At 40.0% G+C, this 23208-nt stretch overlaps 1 protein-coding gene across 4 annotated transcripts; it reads right to left on the reverse strand.

Annotated features, from left to right (window-relative positions):
* Nucleotides 1–44: 44 nt before the first annotated feature.
* LOC130414603 (AP-3 complex subunit beta-2) lies at nucleotides 45–22474 on the reverse strand. 4 transcript variants are annotated; one of them, XM_056740578.1, is made up of 27 exons: nucleotides 22290–22474; nucleotides 13308–13383; nucleotides 11255–11329; nucleotides 10923–11018; nucleotides 10121–10281; nucleotides 9940–10006; nucleotides 9676–9858; nucleotides 9430–9606; nucleotides 9108–9205; nucleotides 8729–8783; nucleotides 8319–8390; nucleotides 8147–8209; nucleotides 7913–8045; nucleotides 7703–7812; nucleotides 7446–7622; nucleotides 7186–7372; nucleotides 6990–7108; nucleotides 4751–4865; nucleotides 4112–4295; nucleotides 3670–3838; nucleotides 3502–3586; nucleotides 3312–3421; nucleotides 3004–3232; nucleotides 2825–2909; nucleotides 2491–2588; nucleotides 1282–1420; nucleotides 45–1114 (listed from the first exon to the last, which is right to left on the reverse strand). In XM_056740578.1, exons 1-27 carry the CDS (start codon nucleotides 22394–22396, stop codon nucleotides 925–927), a joined length of 3360 nt encoding a protein of 1119 aa, XP_056596556.1. In that variant the 5' UTR covers nucleotides 22397–22474; the 3' UTR covers nucleotides 45–924. The 4 variants fall into 4 exon arrangements, with proteins under 4 accessions (XP_056596556.1, XP_056596557.1, XP_056596554.1 ...); XM_056740579.1 differs by having other exon boundaries at nucleotides 45–1075; nucleotides 22290–22472; XM_056740576.1 differs by lacking the exon at nucleotides 22290–22474 and adding an exon at nucleotides 17704–18256 and having other exon boundaries at nucleotides 45–1075.
* Between the last annotated feature and the right edge of the window lie 734 nt (nucleotides 22475–23208).

Consider the following 23208-nt stretch of genomic DNA (forward strand, 5'->3'; position numbering starts at 1 on the left):
AAATGAGTCGTCAAATGCATATTCAACAACCACAATATGTCCAATCCGGTGCACATTCTTCTTTATTGACATTTAAAACTCTTTAAAATAAATAGAGATATAATATTCAAAGAACACGTGATATTCCCACAGTCACACAGAGAGGACAAAGCAAAACTGGATTTTGAACCTAGTGGAGGAGGATCAGGTTTATGCACACAAGCACATCATCATAACTATTTTTTTTGAGATAAAAAAAATCCAAAGTTTAAACTACAAGCAATGCTTTCAGCAGAAAATGAACATGTTTTAAAAGAAACAATAAAGACATACACTTTCTTTTCAGGGAGATTGAAAATGCTACAACATTGTATTTGAGATAACGGCAGTCAATTCTAATATGTAAAAACTGTATATCCATCTATATCTGGATTTATTGGATGTAAGGTTAGAAGGTTGTTTATTATACTAATATGCTCTAGAAGGTTAATGTTTGTATAGTGTAACCAGTTTGATATGGTTAGAAACATGAATTATGTTTATATAAAATGTTTACTGTGCAGTGCAAGTATTTGGACCGGTGGTTGACACAAACTCAAAGGAAAAATGGCTTTATAAATCCATGAACTGGGTACCATGTGGCCAAATGAATAAGAATAAAATGTATTTAAGGTTTTTTGAATAATTCTCTCCTTTCGTTTTTTGATCCTAAATGTAACATCTAATCCACACTAAAATATATCTCTGACCTCCCTGACTGGTGTTCAGCTGTTTTGATCTCATGCAACATACACTGAACAAACTGTAACAAAAGACCCGATGCCTCTCACTGTAGGTTTGATTTTTGATGCTACGAGCCGGTCCATACATGGCAGATTTACACACACACAGCTGCAAATAAATGTGCTAGGCAGCAATAGGACGGTCTGGACTGCAGGGGCGTCATCACTGCGTGAGGGCCTGTAGGATATCTTTAACCAGCATTGTGCCGATGACCATCTTCTCGCAGTTGACCGTTAACTGAGCTCCCCTTCCTTCCTTTACGGCAACGGTGACCAGCACGAGACAGCCGCTGCTGACGGTTTTACCTGCGAATCTGTGAACAGGCGGAGAAGGGGGAGGAGTCGGAGGAGAACTGAGATGAAGTTCAAAAGATCACAGGCAAGGATAACAGAAACCAAGTGGAGAAAAAGCAGAGAAATGCAAAGAATAGAAATAAAATGTACAAGATTTAATAACAGACTATCATCTTGGGTCACAGGTGATATTTAAACTGGACTGAAATGGTCTTTTGGATGTTACCTGCACTCTTTATCCGAACCGCAGGGCACTCGGCTTAAGTTGGCAGTGGCCGTGACTCTTTCAACGATGACATGCTCATTCACACATTTCTCTCCAAGGGTTAACTTCTCCGAGATCTCATTCATTCCCATTAGTTTACCTTTAAGAGAGAGAGAGAGAGAGAGAGAGAGCAAGCTTAATACATACCACGAGATGAGCTTAAACAGATCTGTTTCAAAACCTAGTGAGCCGTCAACATTTTAAGGGAACGTGGGTGCATTACTGAAACTAAAGTCGGCACAAAACTAAAGTTACAATGTTCTTTTTTTATTGTGAAAATGTAAGGCGGGAGTGTTGGGCTTCAAGTCACGATGGTTTGTGATCCATCATTGTGTGGACGGCACATTCCTAGTGAGATGCAGCACGTTGTCACCTTGACTTGCCGTGAGGAGATACAGTCATGGTAACGGTCGCCAAGGCGATAGCTGGAGATAAGAGTAAGGGCGGCTAGAAGCATAGTCACTTATAGAACGAGAGCAAGGGGGTGTGACTTTGTGACTTTGTGTTAAAGGGAAAAGGAAGGGAGTGTAAATGCTAATCTATTCGGCTACAGAAACTTACCATTCGATAGATTCTCTATTGGATAGCAACAAAATGACCCAACAGGAAAGAAACAACACGAGTTTGTAAAAATATTAAGTTAAACTGTGTGAAAATAAATTTTAGGTTTGATGTTTTTGTTGAACAAGCTTCCTGGCTCTGTCAAAACTATAAAGGAGTCAAATATAAACTTGGTCAATTCCTATTGCAACCGAAATCACAAAAAGTCAAGTTGTAATTTGGTTTTCTAAACTTGTAATTAGGAACGTCCGGAAACCATGAAACGTTTTTCATGAGAGACTTAAAAAGACATTATAGAGTTTCTGTTCTTCTAATGTACACTTCAAAAATTTCAGAGCGACTTCTGCATCGACATTTAAAAATTATCGAGATTGAAAATAAGCAATAATGGATTTATTCACCACTTTAACATTCAAAAGAAAGTTTGTGGATGATTAAAGATATAGCTCAACCATAAATGAACATTCTTTCATCATCGTTCACCTCATTGACTTCCCTTGTATGGACACAAAACGTTTCTCAAAATATCTTCTTTTCTGTTTTGAAAGACATGAGGGTGAATAAATGATGACCTTTAAGTAAGTTGATAAAGTTGAAGTTGTTGCTCACCCTGTTCCTTCTTGAAATCATTTTCTGTCAGAAACACTTGCGCCATTAACTCCCCGACGGGAGGCTGGATTGAAACGAAGAACTTGCGGGTGTGGGTGCTAAAACAAAGCAAATGTGTGAGTAAACATCATAGCAAATCAAGACCATGATGTGGTTTCGCATAAATTAGATACATTTAAGCCTGTCGGAAATCCACCAAAACCAGATGCTGATGTTTTGTTGGTATAACATGGCTTCTAGATGATGACCCATGATTATTAGATCAAACGTGTTTTTTTGCTCAACTGGAGCCACGGCCTTTAGCATCTTAAGCTAATTTGAAGCTAGTTCTCACCACAGTTGGAAGTTTGCCGCTTGCGTCGAGTCACAGAAATCTATGCCCATCACTACTGTTACCGATTCACCTGCCGGCATCAACTCTGAAGGAAAGCAAACACACAGAACAACAATGAACTCTAAATTATTCCTCTGGAAAAAGAAACACCCTGTGAATGAACCCAAGCGTGGACAGACCGATCTCAGAGAACTCTCTGATCCTCATTCCCGACTGAAGTTTGGGCTCTTCGATGTGAATGTTTTTAGTCTCTGAGGTGGTGTTGTTGGTGAACTGGATCTGGACGGCCACCATGTTGGGGTCGGGGCCGAAGGGCTGCCGGCTGAAACAGTATTCAACGGCAAGACCCTCGCCTCTTATGCGGTGCAGGAGTTCACACATTTTCATTGTAGCAGACTGAGCGATGGTCTGTCAGAGAAGAGCAAAGTTGGAATATTTATACCATTTAAATAGAGTCGCGAGAATAACGTGAGTTTACAAAACTCACACTTGGTGCCAGAATGGTGTCGGTTAATGACAAACCCTCCAGATCAGACACCAAACTGCTGGACAGAAAGTTGACTGGTGTCACCTGAGCCGATGCTGGGGTCGGTTCGACTGAAAGAGACGGATCTGTGATTAAGATCGTTTTAGACATTCAGGTATTTGGTTTTAAATCTGAAAACATTTGAACTCACAATCATCCAGATCCAGCAAAGACATTTCTTGCGATTCTTTCTTGTTTACTTTTTTTGGTTGTTTGGGCGGCTGTTTTGCGGGTGCCTGAATGAAACGGAAATAAAAACAGATGAAGAGCAAGAAGTCAAAACTATATGTTTACTCGCTTATGTGAGAGAAAGTCCAACCTTCTTCTTTCTGATGTCAGCGTCGGACTCTGATTCCTCTTCTGATTCGTCCTCTGACTCCTCTTCTGATTCGCTGCTTTCTGATTCGCTCTCTGACTCTGAAGCGCTTTTTCGATCTTTTCCCGTCTTCTTGCAGCGTTTCCTGTCCTCTGCGCCGCTGCTCTGTTCACTGTGAGAATGAATGGAAACACTCTGAGCTAATTCTCGTGTCAATTCAGATTGTCTTAAGGCTAAAATACACTACAAGAATTTTGCTCAGATTTTCAGTCTGGGCCTGTTGCAGAAAGTCTGTGCCAGTCTGCAGATTTGATCAGCTAGTGTGTGAATCTGACATTTTCAAAAGTCTGCAAGCGTATGATGTCTAGTTAAAAAAAATCAGTTCAGATTTTAAAAGTCTTGTAGTGTATTCCAGCCATTAGTGTTTCTAGTAAATGTACAAGACCTCTCTGCGCTCTCCACCACCGGTTTCTTTGCTTTGGTTTTCTCCACCCTTTTTTTCTTTATCTTCTCCTCCTCCTCTTCTTCCTCATCTGACTCGGTTTCATCTCCGCTCTCCTCACTTTCTGAACCGAAAGCGCTCTCATCGCTGCCGCTAACGCTCTCCGACCCGCTGCCCGAGTCTGACTCTAGAATGAAAAGAAACCCCACAAAATATATGTAGATCTGCTACAAACTCTAATGAGATACCTAGCAAGGGAACGTTTTTAGATACTCAACAAAATCAAAGTTCACCTCAAAATTTCTGTGATCAAATACAAAAAAGTATCGTCTATATTAGAGTAGAGATTTTACATTTGAAAATTTAATAAAATATGTTTTAAATCTTATTTTTCTGCACAAATATTGAAAAATTCTTGAATCAAGTTAGGCAAAATATTTTTTATCTTCTAAAAGGTATATTTACTATCAAGTTTATGCATAAAAAATATAATAAATACAGAATAAGACTTTTTTTGTTCTTGCACCTCAGCAGATATTTTCTCTTGTTCTAAGCAAAAATGTTTCGACATTTGTACTGAAAATAAAGACGGCAGTGATGCTTTATTCATTATAGACAGGATGTTGTTGTCTCCGTGGTTACCGCTATCCGCAGATTCGGTCGGTCCTGATTCCCCATCCGAATCGGAATAGAACGGCTTCTCCACTTTCTTCTCCTTCCGATCTTTCCGGCTCGTGCATTTGCTCCAATCTGGAATCTGCGAAAGGACCAAGATTCAGAGTCAAACCAGATCCTGAAATCAGGCAGAAATATCCGAAACGGCCATGAATGCCTCTTTGCAAGCAGTGTGTTCTTTTACACTTATACGTTAATAACAAAACTCTGTTCCCGAGGCCAGCGCTTGGTCTCTGTAGCTGCGAAGGTCGTGCATTCATGGCCACATTAATTTTCTTATCGTGTATGCTTAAACATCACAAAAAAATCATATCCTCAAAAACACAAAACGACCTCCAGCACCGAATCATTGAGTTAGACGTCAATTTGCGTGGACGTTTTTAGTACTATTTGCATGTTAAGTAAATCAGGAATGGTTGAAATTGAGCATCAGCGCTGTAGGTCGTCCTCGATGTTTTGGTGAGGATTCTGAGTTAATTCGTAGAGCAGGGGCTGAGGAAAGGGAAAGGCTGATCTAGCACAGAACAGACGCTAGACTAAGCTGGTGGCAAAAGCTCTTGGGTCTGACGCTAAGGGTGACTGACGGACTCACGCTGGTTAAAGTGGTGACTCTTTCGAGCAGTCTAATAACCTGGCAAACGAGAAAGAAACAAAAGAAACGCAAGAGTGATGCTGTGAGATGGCCAGAAGAAGAGGAAAGGAAAGAACAGAAAATAAAGAAAAGATTTCAAAGTACACACAAGGAATCAAGTTGCACTTTTCAACAGATCAGCAGGTATACTCGGTCTCTTACACGTGAATATTTCTTTAAGTTAGTCTCAGTCAAAGCAATGGAAACTTTGGGGGGAATTCACTAAAGATGAATTGCATTCACTGATAGATGCTCAAATCCCATTGGAGTGTAATTGTTAAAACACATGAAGAGTATGGAGGTGTAAAATGAATGTAGGTTGTAGAGGGAAAACAATCTGGATTCGGGTAAATTTGATGAGAAATGTGTTTGAGTTCATATCTTGACTTTTGATCGGACACTTGACAAATCGGAGCTCAGTTTAACACATTGTTGATATCTCTTCAGTGACTCTAATGACAGAGACATTTATGAGATTTCTGACTTTTTTTTTCATTAGATTTAAGCATTTGCACTCCATTTAATCTCACAGATCGGTTAGAAATCAAATTCATAAAAAAACAGTGACGTCAAAAAGAGGGAGGGGCCTAATCAAGGAAATCATGTTTGTTTTTACACAATTAAAACAGTGTTTGCAACCGTTTAGTGAATTTTCCCTGCAAATGATGTCTCTCATATACTCCACCGGTAATGTTTAATTACGTATTAACAGCAAATTTGTATTCGCGTGATGTTTGGATGCTTTGCTGAGCATTTGGTGTCGCAGAAATGGAAGTGCGACGTTAATATGGATTTTGCTGATGTGATGGTTTGTACGGCTGAAAACGGATTCGTAGTTCAGCAGATTTCACACACACTTCAATGCAAGAAGGTCAAACTGGACTGCACAAAGATCAGCGAGAGAGAGAAGACACTGCACTCTTGCGGGCACCTCTCTCCAATCTCCAAGAAGGCCGATTCGGCCCTCGCTGTTGGCTATGTATTCCTCTTGCTGCAATGCATTGTGGGCAGAGACAGAGAGATAACACTGTCAACAAGTGGGCAAACAGGGGTGCGGTGAAATCTGCTCTGTGAATGATGGATTTATAAAATAACAAATGTAAACATCCTACAGACAAAAACCTGAAGCTGGAGCCCCTGACTGTAGCGTAAGACCTCGGATCTCATGCATATGCTTTGATCAATGAATGTTTTTTAACTCAAATCGAGAACCAGGTAGTCCCGTCTGAGAATGATTTAGGGTTTTATTACGCTGAACACTTCGCTCGAATATACTCTACGTTATACAGCTCTAAATAACAAGTGCATGGCGGAAAAACCCACGCACCAATCCCAATCTCTTTCATTCGAGGAAGCAACCAATAGGATTGCGGTATGAATAGCTACCACCCCATTGAAATGCAGAGTGTGTGATTTTATGCACTATGAGGGTGGAGTTATGCTAATGAGCGAGGAGGGCGTTTCTTTGGGAGGTCTTGCATGTTGATGCTCCCTCTGGTGGTCAGTTGAAGAAGCACCCCTGCGGCCTCTGAACCCTGTCAGAACTGTTCGCCCTGCACACACTGAATCCTTCACCTCCACGTTGCGCACGGACGGGTCGGGCGCCGATTCGGGCCAGGTGGGCAGCTCCTGATATCCGGAAGCTTTAGCGTTGAGAAGGTGAGACAGTGATCCCAGCTGGAAATGATCTCTGTCTGCCAAACAAACACATTTTGTTGGTATTTCGATTGTTTTTCTTGTCTTTCTACATCATTTTATGCCGTGATCCTACCTTTAAACGGAGACTCCAGGACAGGAGCGGGCTTGAGGGCGAGGAAAAGCTTCTTGGCGTATTTGTTGAGAGCACCGCTCTTATCGGTAGGCACGATCAGCTGGCGGATGAACCGAGCGCGGTCTCTGATGTCATAGTTTTGGTCGTATTTTGCCAGGTTCAGCACGTACTGTGTTAACAGTTTAGTCTGTAAGACAACGAGATACAAAAATTGCAAATTGTGTCACACTTGACAGGAAATGTGTGTGAAAGGTTCTCACCTGCTTTGAGTTGGTCAGATACAGTTTGGCTGCCAAATTGATGATTTGAAGTTTGACAATGTCCTCTTCGTTCGTAAAGCTCTTGGCCATTTTTCTCAAGACATCTGGGGCGATTTTGGGGACGTGCTCACAGTATTCGCCGATGAGCCAGAGGATGCTGGCACGGGCCATCGGTACCTTACACATGACACACAGTCAGGACTGCAAAAATGGATACCAGCGTGTTTAACGAGCGAGGTTAATGATGGGAACGGTACCTGGATGTTGTCGATGAGTTTGGCCATGTGCTTGATGATGTCACTGTGTTGCTCGGGCTGCATCTGCAGGAGTTTCTTGATCACCACTACAGATTCAGCTACAACCAACTCTAAACACACACACACATGCACATAAGATCTTACCGGACATTTTCAGAGACACGCACAGGGTGCATCACACCAGTTTTATTTTTAATTGCGTGTTCTCACCGTCTCTGTTGGAGAGCAGCTGGACGAGGCCGTTCAAGCAGGTGTCTCTGACCTCACCGATGTTTGTAGCACAGCGACCGATGGCCTGAATGCTCGCGGCTACGAAATCCTTATCCATGCTTTTAATGTACGTCTGTGGCACAAACATAGAAACAGATCGATGTCAACTATTCCTATATATCATATACACACACCGAAAATAAATACATAACTAAAGAAAAGGCACAATAGTACCTGAAATTCTCTCAGGAGGGTGGAGATGTTTGTCTCATTGGCCAAATTAGTCAGAACTTCCAGCTTTATTCCAAAAAAAGTATATAAGTTGTTTCAGATTTCTGCTTGTATTCAGTTATAAGATGCAAATAAAAGTGTTTCAAAGCCAAATGTAAGTTGAGTGTCATTTCACCTTGAGAACTTTGATCTGGGTGGGGTCCGTGGAGCGAATATAAAAGCTTTTTAAATACGGTTCGAACATTCCCTGCAACAAAAAACAAACAAATTTAACACCTCAGTTCGCAAGGTAATAGTAATTTTTTTTATACGTCATTCTTCCAAACCATCGAGATCTCTTTGACAATCTTTCATAAAGAGTCAAACTGTAAAATCTCTGCAGGACAATCTATCAAAATATAATTGAAGAAGGATAACTGTGCACGTCCAGTATATTTAGTAAAGACTTCATATTTTTATATAAAGAAACGATTAAATGAAATTTTAAAACAGCTCTTAGACTCTCCTATCTGTGACATTTTTCACGCATTAGTAAATGATCAACAAGATCCGCCGCATGCGTTTTCTGTTTTGTTGTGAGCTTACCCGTCTTTTGATGGTCATGGTGGCGACGTTTTGAAGCACGACATACTGCACTTCACTACAGAGAAACAAAAGTCAAAGACGCGAGAGTGAAACATCAGTATTCAAAACCAGTTAAAAAGCATCACACTCTGAATCTATAAACAAAATAGATTAATATTCTTGGACTGGAAGTTTCAAAACACTTGAAAGGAAGCAAAATGGAATGACGGATGTGAATAATGGATGATGTTTATAATCTGCAGACACGCCAAAAGAACCACAGTCTCATCAGAGGTTGAACCCATAACCCCTCCACTTCCTTGTTTTGTTTGTTTTACAGATGGAGTTGAGTTGTTAAGCTGTGCGTGTATTTGTTTGTAAGTGGTATGTGGTTATATACCTGTGGCTCCGCATTAACCTGACCAAAGCTTTAGCGATGACGCCCACCTCTGCTTTAGGAGCCAAATGGAAGTACAGCTGAGCAACCGCCATCACCACCTACAAAAATAGGGATTTCCCATAAAGTTTCGCCACGTTTTCAAATCTTCTAAACAAAAAAAACTATCAAATTAAACAAACCTAAAAATATAAATATTAAATAAGACGCTGAGAACAGCAATAAAAATGTATTTATAAAAACAAAGTACATAAAGTCCCCTTCAGTTCTATGTTTCAAACAGAGGTGGCGATAGAGAGACAAGCGTTACGGATGAGAGACTCACGGCAGCGTTGCGACTCTGCAGCAGAGGTTTAGTGTTTCTCAACAGGAGTCTGTGGTCCGGATCCATCACATACGGTTTCCTCTTGGCCAGAGCGGATGCCTCGACCTTCTTCTCTTCCTCTTCCTCCTCGTCAGAAGCATAAAACGACTTCTCATCGCCCTCCTCCAACAGAGACTCCTGCACACACAGACGCACTTGATGAGAAAGTCCACGCACTCCTGACACACGCACAATTCTGATACGCACGTTGATGTTGGGATTGAGGAACTGCGTTCGGGCGTAGCGCGTGAGCATGTTGATGATGACCACCTGACCCCACTCCTCCACATCGATCAGCAGGTTACACAGCTTACGGTAGTTCTTGTGGATGAGATCGATGCGGTCCGGACACACTTCTTCGAATGCCATCACTACACTGCCAGCCACAAGCTAGAGACACGCAAAGACACACACTTCAGGTGTGAGATCACATTAGGAACAAACGTTATATCTCACGGACCCGTAACTCACTGTGGTTTTATCAGCTAATAGCTTCTCGATGACTTCGATGAGTTGATCTTTCTGGTCAGGATCCAGACTGCAGGGAGAGAAAAACATTGTGTTTGAAAAGTCTGCCAGCTACACCGAAGCCGCTGATGGGTAAAGCGAGCAGATAGTCGGATAGAAAACATCGGACGGTTGTTTTTGGTACCTGTGGAGTTTGGGTATGGCGTGAGCCGCTGTCTTGCGGACGTATGGCGACATATCAGACGCGGCTTCTTTGATGGCTAACATCATGATGGGTACGATGATGGTCACTCTGATGCTGGACAGCACACGCAGGGCGCTCGCGCGGATCAGCTGGTTAGGGTCCTGTGTCAGGGGTCATAGGTCACAGTGATTAAAAGAGAGTGATAAAGAAAAATTGACATACTTTAATGTCTCTTTGTGTCCGGCAGTACAAAAATGAATACAGGTTTGAAACATCTTATGGGTGAGATAAGGATAAACATACTTTCATTTTTGGGTGAACTGTCCATTTAAAGAGTTAAAGGGATAGTTTACCCCAAAATGTAAAATTCTGTCATTATTTACTCGCCCTTTTGTCATTTTAAACCTGTGTGACTTTCTTTCTTCTGCAAAACACAAATAAGACATTTAGAAGAATGTTGGTAACCACACACCGTTGGTCCCCATAGACTTACACTTTATGGACACAAAACCAATGCAAGTCAATGGGGACCAACGGTTTTCGGTTGTCAACATTCTTCGAAATATCTTATTTGTGTTTCGCAGAAGTCAGAAAGTCATACAGGTTGAGTGAATGATAACAGAATTTTCATTTTGGGGTGAACTAACGCTTTAAATGGTGTATTTCCCTCATCTGACAATAGGGGGCAGAGTCAAACATACTCCCTCTTAATGGACAAGTGTGTGCGTGAAAACATCCTCTTTTTGTGCATTTGTCTTATTCAGTTATATTAAATAAAAAGTGATGTTGTGTGTTTAAGGACCTTTAAGCCTCTTTGGAAGGTAGAGATGGACAACAGAGCAAGATCCTGCTGTTCCTCAGCGTAACGCACAAGATACACATACACCAGCTTCTTCACCTGAAAACACACACATTATCTCAGAAAGAACACAAATCCAACACACAATATCATGGGTGTCTACAGCTCTACTAATTAAGTGTGTAATTGGGTTTTCCTGACTCAGCACAAACAAAACTACGCTGCCATCTAGTATCAAAATCAAGATTCAATTTATTAACACCCTGAAAAGCTGACTTCCTGTAAGTTCATGAGTCACTTCCTGTTTCGATATTTCTCTTATGTTCAACACTCACCTCGATGTTCTTACAGGCCACGTTCTTCACCACCGCAGGGAAAAGATCAGACGCGTTCTTCCCCCGGGCGATCATCTGTGTGAAAACACACACACAGCATTTCTATTACTCTGATGAAAGAATGAACCACATAAATGAGAAAACTCAAACTGAGAATTCCAAACACATCCACACGCTCTCTCTGAACACTTGAGCAGGAAGTTAAACACAGCCTCAGGGAATATTTGAGGGAAAAAACGACTGCATTTTATAAGGTGAAATAAACCAATTTCTAATACATGGCTCAAGGTTAGTCTCTCTCTCTCTCTCTCTCTCTCTTCTCTTTCAGCACCAAATGTTAAAAAAAAATTGTTCCGTTTTGGAAAGATCCAAAATAAAAAGTTTTTAGAAAGTTGGCTTCTACGTGAACTACATTTTTCTTTGTTTTGGTCAATTAGTTTTTTGTAACATTAAAGGTACAGTTTGTATGAATTTTGCAGTCAAATATCCCAAAACCACTAGGCTAATGTTTACTTATGTACTTACAATATCTCAAATGTTTCCGACTGCTTTTAAAAATCGTCATTCTAAGCAGTGGACCGGGTCGTTTAGTCGCCTGTCAATGACATCATATCCGCTTTGTTAGCGCCTTTACTGACGTAGCAATCGCGTGACACTATCGAAGACAGATGCAGAAGTAGTTTGTACCGTCCATCTAGCATTATTGCAAATGATGTGGTTACCTTCAAAACAACTTGTACTATGATTGATTTGAACCCTTAAAACGGTGCAGTGTTATCACACCATCGAATTGGACAATAACTGTAACATCTATGACTAACAATTTAGTTTTAAACCACATTACTCTGGTCTAATTTATTATGACGAAATAAAATGATTTCATCAAACGCAGCATTTATAAAACTTTATTACATTACCTCTTCCACTAACATGATTTCTCGTTCCCGTCTGATTGACGTATCAGCGGTACCATCAGCGGTTTAGTTGAAGACAACATATCCCATCATTCAACGCTTCTACACAGCGTCATCAAGCGACGAGATTGTTGTTGTTTTGATCGTTCGCCCACTAGTGGCGATTTCTACAAACTGTACCTTTAAGCATGTTGTTTATAACTAGTAGGGGTAAAACTACTATAGTTCACTATTTTTAGAGCTGCTAAAACTATTAAGACACTTATAAAGTGACTGAATGTACAGTATATGAAAAACGTGTCCAGAAGACATTTTGGAAAAAATTCCTTTTTATAGCACAAGAATACAACTACAAAAAATGATTTTAATTTTGTCCTATTAGGAATTAAACAGGTAAAACGTGCCTATAAGATGTGAAGGGTTAAAGAAATAAAAGGTTCTGGTGACGGCAGATGAAAAGGGAAGTCATTACAGAGACGGGACCTATTTAAAAATATATATTAATACAATGAATGTGTGTTCAGAAAGAACATTTTGGCTTCTTCTTGATCAGGTTTGGCTTCAGATGGACACATCTACCTGCTGTTGGTTCCTCATGTGTATCAGGTTGCTGTTTGTGGCTACTGAGCTCTGTCTGGATGATAAATATTTCAGCCCTGATCTGATCCACAACAATACAGAGAAACTAAATCCACTCATTAATATTAAAAGCTGTGCATTCCTGTCCTATTTCCAAACGCTCGCCCAAACGCTGCCTGATGCAAGCGCACACACACACGCTTCAGTCACAAAACAAACAGCCACCACGTCTTTATTTATCAACCACAATTACAGTATTCTGTTAACACAGACACACAAACACGACTCCTACATTTGATGGTGAACCTGTAGGATTTTAATTCGATTTTCTGTGTTCATGTGTGGGTTGATTTATTGACGTCTGCTCAGGTTCCGTTATTACACCTATAAAACCAAACGTGACATCTCCTATTGGCTGCTGGGATATTATGACCAATGGTCCATGAAACTCACCGCTGATTTCCCAGCACAGCTCTGTATCACTCATGACTTTACAGGTGGTTGTTAGGGGGTTGCTATTTACACAAAGTGGTTTTGGAGATAAGAAAAGCAAAACTCACAGCAACGATTCGTTTCATGGCCTCCAGCTTCAGCGAGTCTTTATTACTGTCCAACATCTCTTTCAGGTCATCATGTCTGAAAATATAAACAAGATAGAACAATATTGTCAATTGTTTCAGTCTATAATAATAATACTATCTAATACAATAATATCTAAGTTAAAGTGTTGTAAGAACAACCTCGAGACTGAGGAGACTCGTTCGGAGACTCCCGGCCCTTTAAGAGCCCTGCAGTTATTCATGAAAGTAGATAACAGAGAATAAAATGAAACCATCCATCAAAGGTTTAACACAAATAAATGTGGTACAGGACTCATAGATAATGAAAATAAAGACAAACACAAAAAACACACATCTATTTAATGTAAAAAAAAGATTTTATAACACCCATTTTTAAATGTCAGCTTGAAGGGACAGTTCTCCCCAAAATTATTATTTCACCCTCAAGTTGTTCCAAATCTGTATGTTTCTTTGTTCTGATGAACAAAGATATTTGGAAGAATGCTTATAACCAAACAGTTCTTAGTCACCATTGAATACCATGGAAGGAAAAATGCTTTATAAATTCCATGTTCTGCTGAACACAAAAGAAGATATTTTGAAGAATGTACAAAAGCAAACAGTTCTGTGGCACTTTTGTCTACCATTGTCAGTTTTCCTACTATGGTAGCCAATAACTTTTTTATTTTATTCTTTATTTTCTGGGGGGGTGTCTCTTTAAAGGGATAGTTCACCCAAAAACGAAACTTCTGTTATCATTTACTCACCTTCTACTTGTTCCAAACGTGTATACATTTATTTGTTCTGCTAAACACAAAGGAAGATATTTGCAAGAATGTTAGCAATTTTCAGTTCACACAAATCATTCACTACGAATAAAATGAAATGGTAGTCAAAGGTGCCCCAGAACTATTTTCTTTCCTAAATTATTTAAAATATAGCATTTATATATGTTTTACTAGTGAATGATGTGCTAGAACTGAAAACTGCTTACATTCTTTGAAATATCTTCCTTTGTGTTCAGCATAACGAAGACATTTATACAGGTTTTGAACATCTTGAGGGTGAGTCAATGATGACAGAAGTTTCATTTTGGGGTGAACTGTCCCTTTAAAATGTCTGTTAATGCAAGTCACTAGGCGGCCATCATGGTATCAGCTATTTTCTAGTCAGGAAAGTCAAGCTTCAATTATCTAAAATATGAAAACCCATTGAATTTCATATCAATTCAGTAATCAAACAAAACGCATATTATTCAAAAAACACACACACAAAAAATACTGTATGTCACAGCAGTAAACCAGTGCTAAAAAATGTGTTTAGTTCATTATGTGTTATCAATATTTTAGGCAGTTTTACTGAACATAAAATATGAGTATATTGTTTATCTGCTAAAAGTCAGATTTAAGTGTTTAAAGGCAGACTAACAGAAAAGGCCTCAATGGACTCGCATGGACTAAAAGTCTCAACTCATTTTTAAAGATCACATAAGCATGCTGATAAAGAAATTTAAAATTTGAATGCACTGTAAATCACTTTGGTCTGCCAAATGCATAAATGTAAATATGAATTAAGTTCTTATGCCAAATTGACTGTACTGTATGTTCTCTATTAGCTGATATCTGTAATAAATCGGTGACAAACCCATTTATTTCAGATAACCAGCATCACAGTATTATGAATATAAAACATGAATATGAAACAAGCAAACTCATTCCAAATGAATGAAGTGTACGTCTCTGCTCCGGTTTCATAGACCAGGCTTAAGGCTAGTCCCACACTAAAATTAATTTTGAGCTGTCTTAAATGAAAATAACTTGCCCTGACTTATTTAACAATATGTCAGTGCTTTTGTTTTGCCTCAAGATGCAGAGCTGTCATTTTTTTTCTACAGCATTTTAGTAAAACCCTAAATTAACTAAGCCACAGTCCTGACTTAAGCTAAACCTTGTCTGAGAAACCGGGCTTGAGTGACACAAAATCCTACATCTGATCCTGGTTTAACCAAGCACATATGAGCCCATCTAAACTTCTGTTTTTAGCTTCTGTACAGAGTTGAAGCCATAACCCTTGTCCCCATCTCTTTGAGATCGACGCGTTACCATAGCAACCGCATCCAGACGTCAGCAGTTAAGCAACATGCATGTGATGAATCTCTTTTTAAAAGGAAGTAATGAAGGAGAGGTGATGCCCTCCCTCACCTGCTTTGAATTCACTCACTATGCGTCTGATGAGATCTGGTTATCTGTCTGGCCGGCGGGTGTTAGCGGGCGACCAGGGTGTGTGTGTGTATCAAGAGATCAGCTCAAAACGGCTCTCTTTCTCCGGATTAATCTCCATCTCTCTTTCTAATTATTAATGAATAGCAGTCATAACAGCCTCGATGGATGATGACGCAACGAACATGTCACAACGATAGTGACCAATTGGAGCCAGCCTGACCTCACTCACTCGAACCCTTTGCATCAAAGCCGAGCTGAAAGCTCTAGCGTGAAACTCGTCAGAGATAACACAATTCACTAATTTAAAACATTTCCTGGGTGCCTGTCACATCGCCTTCGCCAAAATGAAGCGACTACGATATCTTAAAAGGCACCCAGGTCTCGCTCTCTAGTTTCCACAGCAACAAACAGAGCAATAAACTCCAGCGGATAGATTTCCTGCCAACGTTTCCCACCCCACACAAACATCTTTGGATACAGATTCCCCCGGTGACTTTCATTAGGGACTGCAACGTGGCGTATACGCGCAGTCAACGTTAGGAGTGATCGTTCACCGTGCGGGCGTGTTGCAGAAAGCGGGGGTGGCATATCCGTCCACGCGTCGGTAGGTCTGTCTTGTGTGTTCGTGTGTGCCCTGTCATGCTGTGAGAATCAGGTTGTGAGTCGTGATCAGAGAGAAGTCCTCATCTTCGCTAATGCAGACACAGTTGGGCACAAAACATGACATCATATCTCAGAGAGTGTTTATTTTTGCAACCGCAAACTCATTTACATACAGGCTTTTAGCAAATGAATTCAATTCTGAATTGTAGATCATGATGGACATATTTACAGCGTCAACTTGAAGGGAAAGTTACCCAGAAATGAAAGATGTCAGCGTTTATTCAAACTCACATGGCTGTAAACCTATACGACTCGTTCTTCAGTGGAACACAAAAAAACGATATTTTGAGAAATGTCTCAGTGATTTTGTTTCCATACAGTGGAAGTCAACGTGGTTTGGATATCAACATTCTTCAAACGGTCCTCTATTGTGTCCTACCAGCACCAAATCATCACAAAAACTAGCACAAACCAGCAACTTTAGCAGGGATAGAACACATCCAGACATAGGACACACTCACGCTTTGTGAATTTTAGGCAAAATTGTGTTTCAAATGTAAGATGCAATTCTTAACGCAAAGCCAGTGTGCGTCGCGTCATACACATTTGAGTGGTTAGCTGCAGTAGCGTACAACACTTCCTTGAAAATATAATGTTGATATCAAGTTAAATGGGAAACGTTTCTTTATATAGAGTCTGATTTATGTCTGTCTTATCTTTTCTCCTTCTACACTTTCAGATCTACATTATTAATGTTATTCATAATTGAACACTTCACAGAGTTTCTCTCTCTCACACACGCACACATGATCTTAGTCAATACTCATTGATCTTTTCACAGTTTGGAAGTCACAGTGTCACATGCATATGTGTGGAAGATCTTCCTCACAACCTTCTATACAACCTATTGTGTCACATATGGACATGTGACTATCAAAGACCAATCAGAGGCTTAAAATCATAAACGATCATCAGGTACAACAACCTGCTGAGAAGATCATAGAGGAGCGAAACGTCACATGAGATCTATTGATTATCGTGGAGAGAATTGAAAATAGATGGAGAGCAAATGTAGACTCTTAACAATAGTATTATTATTATGAATCTGACAAAACATGCCTGACAAGCACTTATCATACGATCTGATAACGGTTGATGACAAACACACAAATTTTTTGTTCGTTTTTGTCAATCTACATCTTAAAATTTGGAGAAATGCCATGTTTTATGTATTAAATGTATAAACATTTCATAATTTCCTGTTTTCTTGAGTGGAAACAATGCAAAACTGTGAAAAGCACCATCAAAATAAATTTGATTTGAATTCATCTTCCTCTAGGAATGATCTCACACGTACCTCATTTAAAGTCCCAGATCACAATTTAACCTCCCACATTTCCAATCACATTCAAGCAAGTCCAAATAAGCTATTCACACAATGTTGACGCGTTAAGCAAAACAAAATTGCTCAATAAAAATGTTCTGAATTTGAAATCTTCATGAGACGTCACTCGTACTTGAATGAAACTCCATCACACTTTTCTATCGCTCGTGTGTATGTGTGTGCATACCGTAAGGGTTGCGTCTGAATGCTGCTAGTACCCTCCTCTGTCCCGGGTCGTTCATCGGTTCCCTCCACCCATCCGCCTCCCCCCGTCCCCCCTGATCTCAGGTGTCTGAGTTCTTCAGGTTGGACGGCGTTGTACCAGTTCTGAGGTCCGCTGTCTGGGGTCAACACCGGGCTGAGGAGCTCCTCCTGACCCTGAGCAGCCCCCTGCACGCTCTTCACAATATTCACGGCATTCACAGGTAGCTGCAGCAACCTCTGCATGGTGGTCATCTTGTCAGCTGTCATGAAACTTCACCGGTCCGAAACTGCAAAATCCAAGACTCAACAGATGTCTGTGCACCTGTGCTAAAACACCTTTATATGTCGAATCCGTCTCGAGAGCAACAGTTGTCCAACAAGCTCTAGCTCTCACAATCCACAGGTCTACGCATCCGCCACCAAGTCTGACTGAATAGAGATCTGAAGACGTTTCAGGTGTCAGTCATGGCCCTGAGATGAAAAATGACGAAACCAGAGCTTGTTCTTTATCTCTTCTGAAGGAGAGAGCTCTTCTCATCCTGCTCAGGACCAAATGGTGGTGCGCACGCCGCTCGGATCGTTCAGCAGAGCAAACCCCGCCCCCCTCGACACCAAGCCCCGCCTCTCAGGAAAAGCACACACTATCTCTCTCCTGACACATTTTCTCTCTCTCGTCCTCTTTTCAATCAAATTTTCTGCAACAGCCGATTACCTCTCCCTCTCTCAGATATGACTCAGCTAAACGCAGCACTAAAGGCTTTTTCGCAGGAAAACCCCCGATTTGATGTGCTCACACAGGCGTATACACAAACATTACTGCTGTTTGCTTTTACAGCCTAACGCCTGGAACCATCAGTGCAGAAATACACAAATACACATTCACTTCCAGACACTTGTCTAGCTACCGTTTCAGGAAGAAGAAAAATGGGAACAATTGAGACTGTAATTGTTAAAACACATGAAGAGTAGGAAGGTGTAAATGAATGTAGATTTTAGCGGTAACATAATCTGGATTTGGGTAAATTTGATGAGAAATGTTGGAGTTCATCATCATTCCAGAGTTGACAAATCTGAGCTCAAGTTGAGACATTGTTGAGATGTCTTCTGAAACTCTAATGACGGAGACATTTGTGAGCTTTCTGAGTCTTTTCCTTATAAGACATATCTCATATGCAGATGAGACTGCATTGAATCTAGGAGACAACATACTGTATCCCACAATGCAATGCACTCAACATGACATTGCATTACCAGTGTGATCTGAAGTCAGATTCGGTTCTCAAAGATCTGACGTGGCGTCTGAACAACATGGAGGAGAGAGAAGCTGAATTCACAGACAGATGCAGAATTCACGGCACAGTGACAAATTGTTTCAGACGTTCCTACGTGTCAGACAAGCCTGAAGCTCCCTCAACTCAAACATAGAATCAGTTAAATGAATATTTGAGTGTGATTCTCTGTGGATCAATGCTGATGCTTTCTGTTAATTCAGCTGCTAAAGCAGAAGACATGAAGAGCGGTACAGTAGCCGTTCGGGAAGCCATGTTGCCAAGGCAACAGCAGGTGAGAATCGCTAGTCTTCATGTTTACCATGGGACCAGTAAAACTGCCACAACACACACACTAATCCAGCTCTGTATGTGTGTCAGCAGTTCTATATGTGAAGAGATTATTTGCGTAACAGATAACTAATTTAAATAATGTTTTTATTGTGTTATCATGGTTTGATTATGTTTTATTTTATTAGTTAGCTGTATTTAGTTATTATTACTTAATCAAAACAACCCAACTGCAGCTTGGTTGACATTATATTATTATGAATTATATTATAAATCCTAAAGAGTTTCCTGTTTTTGCAAGTGTGACAACATAATTATAACAAAATAGTTAACAGGACGTGATGGTTATGACGATTGACGATGCCTTTAATTATATTGGTTAATCCTTATATGTCTCTATCCATGTCCCCTTGGTTATAAAACAGAGAAAAAATTAAGGAGAGAAAGATATTGATTTTTTTAAAGATTATGAAACACTTAAAAGGGACATTTTTAAGAAAGTATATACTAAGTAGATTATTTTGATTCCAAATTAGTACACAAATTAACAAATAGAAAAAACTTACCCATAATTCTTTTTTTTTAAATAAATTCTGACAAAAATCATAAAATATCTATTAAACGAAAATATAAAATACCTGCAAAATCTATCTGAAGACATCAACTGAAGGCTTATAGCACACCCTGGTGGAAAACAGGCGGAATGTCTAAAAGCTTCAGTTTAGTGTTTTGCTTCATAAAGGGGTTGGTCATTTGACTCGGCTAAAACGAATATTATCGTTTGTTTTAGATGTAATGCAATGTGTATAAATGATTTAAAGTTAAAAACGCAGTCTTTTCCACATACCGTGTATGTTTGTATCTCCTCTTTGCCCAGCTTCTCTGAAACGCACTGACTTTTTACAAAGCTCATCGTTCTGAAAAGCGAGGTGTGCTATGATCGGACAGCTAAACCAGTGATTGGTCGAATACTGCAAGCGTGTGACGGAAATGTAACTTCGCTTACCATATTTAGAACACCAGGTTCCAAAGCAATTGCACTGACAGGTACATATACCTTACTTGCGTATACATTTGGGCAGTCATACTACTAACTGATGTAGATTTGTGGGGGTGTGGTTACAGGAGGCGTTTCAGGCAGGTCTGGGTGAGCATACACTTCGTGAGCATAAATAGAAAGCATCTTTTAGACACAGAATGTTATGACCCCTTTAATCCTGGCTAAGAATAGACATTTTGTGGTGGTTTCCCGGACAGGGATTATTTTAAACCAGGACTAGGCCTTAGTTAAATTAGGATATTTAAATCGTTTTTAAAAACATACTTGACAAAAGAACATTAGTGATGTGCATCTTGAGACAAAACAATTGCACTAATATATTTATATAGCTTTCAGCTCAGTGGTAAGAGCATTGCATTAACAACACAACGTTGTGGGTTCGATCCCAAGGGATTGCACAAACCTATGTATAAATGTATAGTATAATACAATGTAAGTCGCTTTGGATAAAAGCCTCTGCCAAATGTATATTTTAAAATATGCCATTTTCGATCAAGACACAGTTTACCTTTAAATTAGTCTGAGACTAGGCTCAAGCCCTGTCCGGGAAACCCCTCCTTTAGGTACAAACAAATACGCCGGATCTTATCCCTGCATTGTCCCATCACTTAGAAATACCCAAATACGTTAAAACCACCATGTTAAACCCCAATAAAGAGTACAGGTGAAATACGGCAAAGGTATAGTCATTACAAAATGTATTGACGCATGAAAACCTTGAAAAATTACTTGCACAGAAAAATAGTTGTAAAATAAAGTATCTGATTCTGAGAACACTTTCCGTTGATATACACACACAAATCACATCAATGCATGTAAACAGTTCAGAGCTAAAGATTTAGATAGAACAACATGTAAGCAAGTTTTAATCACTATCTAGCTGAATCTAGCTGAAGTCATCAGTTAAATGAACAGCCTCTCACACAAACTCAAGTAGAGCCATTATATTCCCCACTAACTACATTGATCTAAAACAGCTGCCTCTAAATATAACCATAGAAAGAGGGAGAGACTGGCAGCTAGCATTGCTCAAAACTGGTCCACACCATCAGTAAACAGATGGTTCAGTAAACAGATGGTGTGGACCAGAGAGAGAGAGAGAGAGAGAGAGAGAGAGATCTGATTATGACGTGAGGTTAAATTATAACAATATATCAAAATCGACATAAACTGCATTCAAGCTCATGTGTGGATCAAACCCTTCACATTTGCTGGTAATGCATTGCTCGAGTTGAGCTATATAGAGGAACATACGTAAATATACATTATGGCGTTAGTCAAAGCTTCAAATATCGCGAGAAACAAAAACGGATCAAATGTAAACTTGGATTTAACTGGATAAAACCATCTACCAAATGCGTTAAGGTATGATGGGTATCAATAAGATATCATATAACACATCTTAGACTTCTCTAGAACAATACAAAATCTTCACAGTCAACAGACTAAACAGAGTCTTGAGATAAACACCACAACACATGTCGAGAATATGAAAACAGCGCAGAAATCATAATGATATTATATGTGGAGGTGAGCGCTGTCCACCGGCCGGTGCTGAAACACAAATACACGCTTCACCAAAAACACACACAGCGGTAAACTTAAACATTTGAGTGTAACAAACACTTCGATTAACACTATCAAACACACCCGTACGATCTCTCAGATCAGATCGTTTCATATCGGATCGGGATCCGATCAGGCCCCACCGGTGTGTGTGTGTGTGTGTGTGTTTATTTGAATTAACGAAACACACACTGCCCGCGAGGTAAAATCACACCGAACAGACACACACACAACCCATCAATTATTGAATAAAAAATCAGAATCGTGTTTATCATCTTTTGTTATTCCAGCAGATTCATCCGCGCATGCGCGCCTCCCCGTCTGTGATTTCTGTAGCCTAAGGTAAATTCTCCGGTGTAGTAACGAGACATCAACGCGTCTCACCTCTTGTAGTCGGTGGAGAAGATGCCCCCGCTGGCCGGGTCGTGGCCGTACTCGGGCTCACCGGACGACCCTCCTTTCTCATCGCTGAACGCGGAGCTCGCGGACATCTCTGCTGTTTCTGTGAAGCGATGCAGCGCGCGGTGCAGCGGCGACGGGAGACTGAATCACGTGACCCCGGTGCTGAAACAGACAAGGCCGGGCCGCGCGCATGCGTAGACAGCTAGATTGGGGTTTTTTGGTCAAATGGGCCGGTGAGCTCGTAAAATAATGAAACATCTGCAAATAAATTGGTGTTTATCACAGTTTGTTTTGTTTGACGATCCCTTATCATATCTTTTAATCGAACCAAATCGAAATAATACATTTTCCTTTTAAAACCATGACGATCAAACCCAATTACAATCAATTTAATTTAGTTTGTTGAAAATATGCACGGAACATTACCAGTACATTTAATTAATAATATAGTATTCATCTAAATTTAGATCATACGAAACAGACCGATGGATCCCATCCCGTGATTTTGCTCCAGCCCAAACTGCAGTTTTGCTTTTACCCACCAGAGGGCGCCAATGCTATATCGCTCCAGCCGAGACGTTCAAAAAACGATATTTACTGGATGTTTGAATTATATTCCTACACAAAAAAAAATTCACAATTTAACATGTAATTTCATTTTGGTCAGTCATAGAAACCAGGGTGCGGTTGCATAAACTGCTAGACAAGTCTGAAAAGACTAGAAATGTGAAAAGAAAGACTATTCAGTGACTATAATGTTAAATGCTAAAATATGTTTCAGTATATTTCTGGCAAAATTTTGCATCACTAACTATTTTGTATGTGTATTACATAATGTAGATATAAAATGTATAAGATATATAATGTATAACACATCACCTGATGTAGATAGATAGTACTG

Source organism: Triplophysa dalaica, chromosome 24, assembly GCF_015846415.1.
Source record: "Triplophysa dalaica isolate WHDGS20190420 chromosome 24, ASM1584641v1, whole genome shotgun sequence".
Taxonomy (NCBI): Eukaryota; Metazoa; Chordata; class Actinopteri; order Cypriniformes; family Nemacheilidae; genus Triplophysa; species Triplophysa dalaica.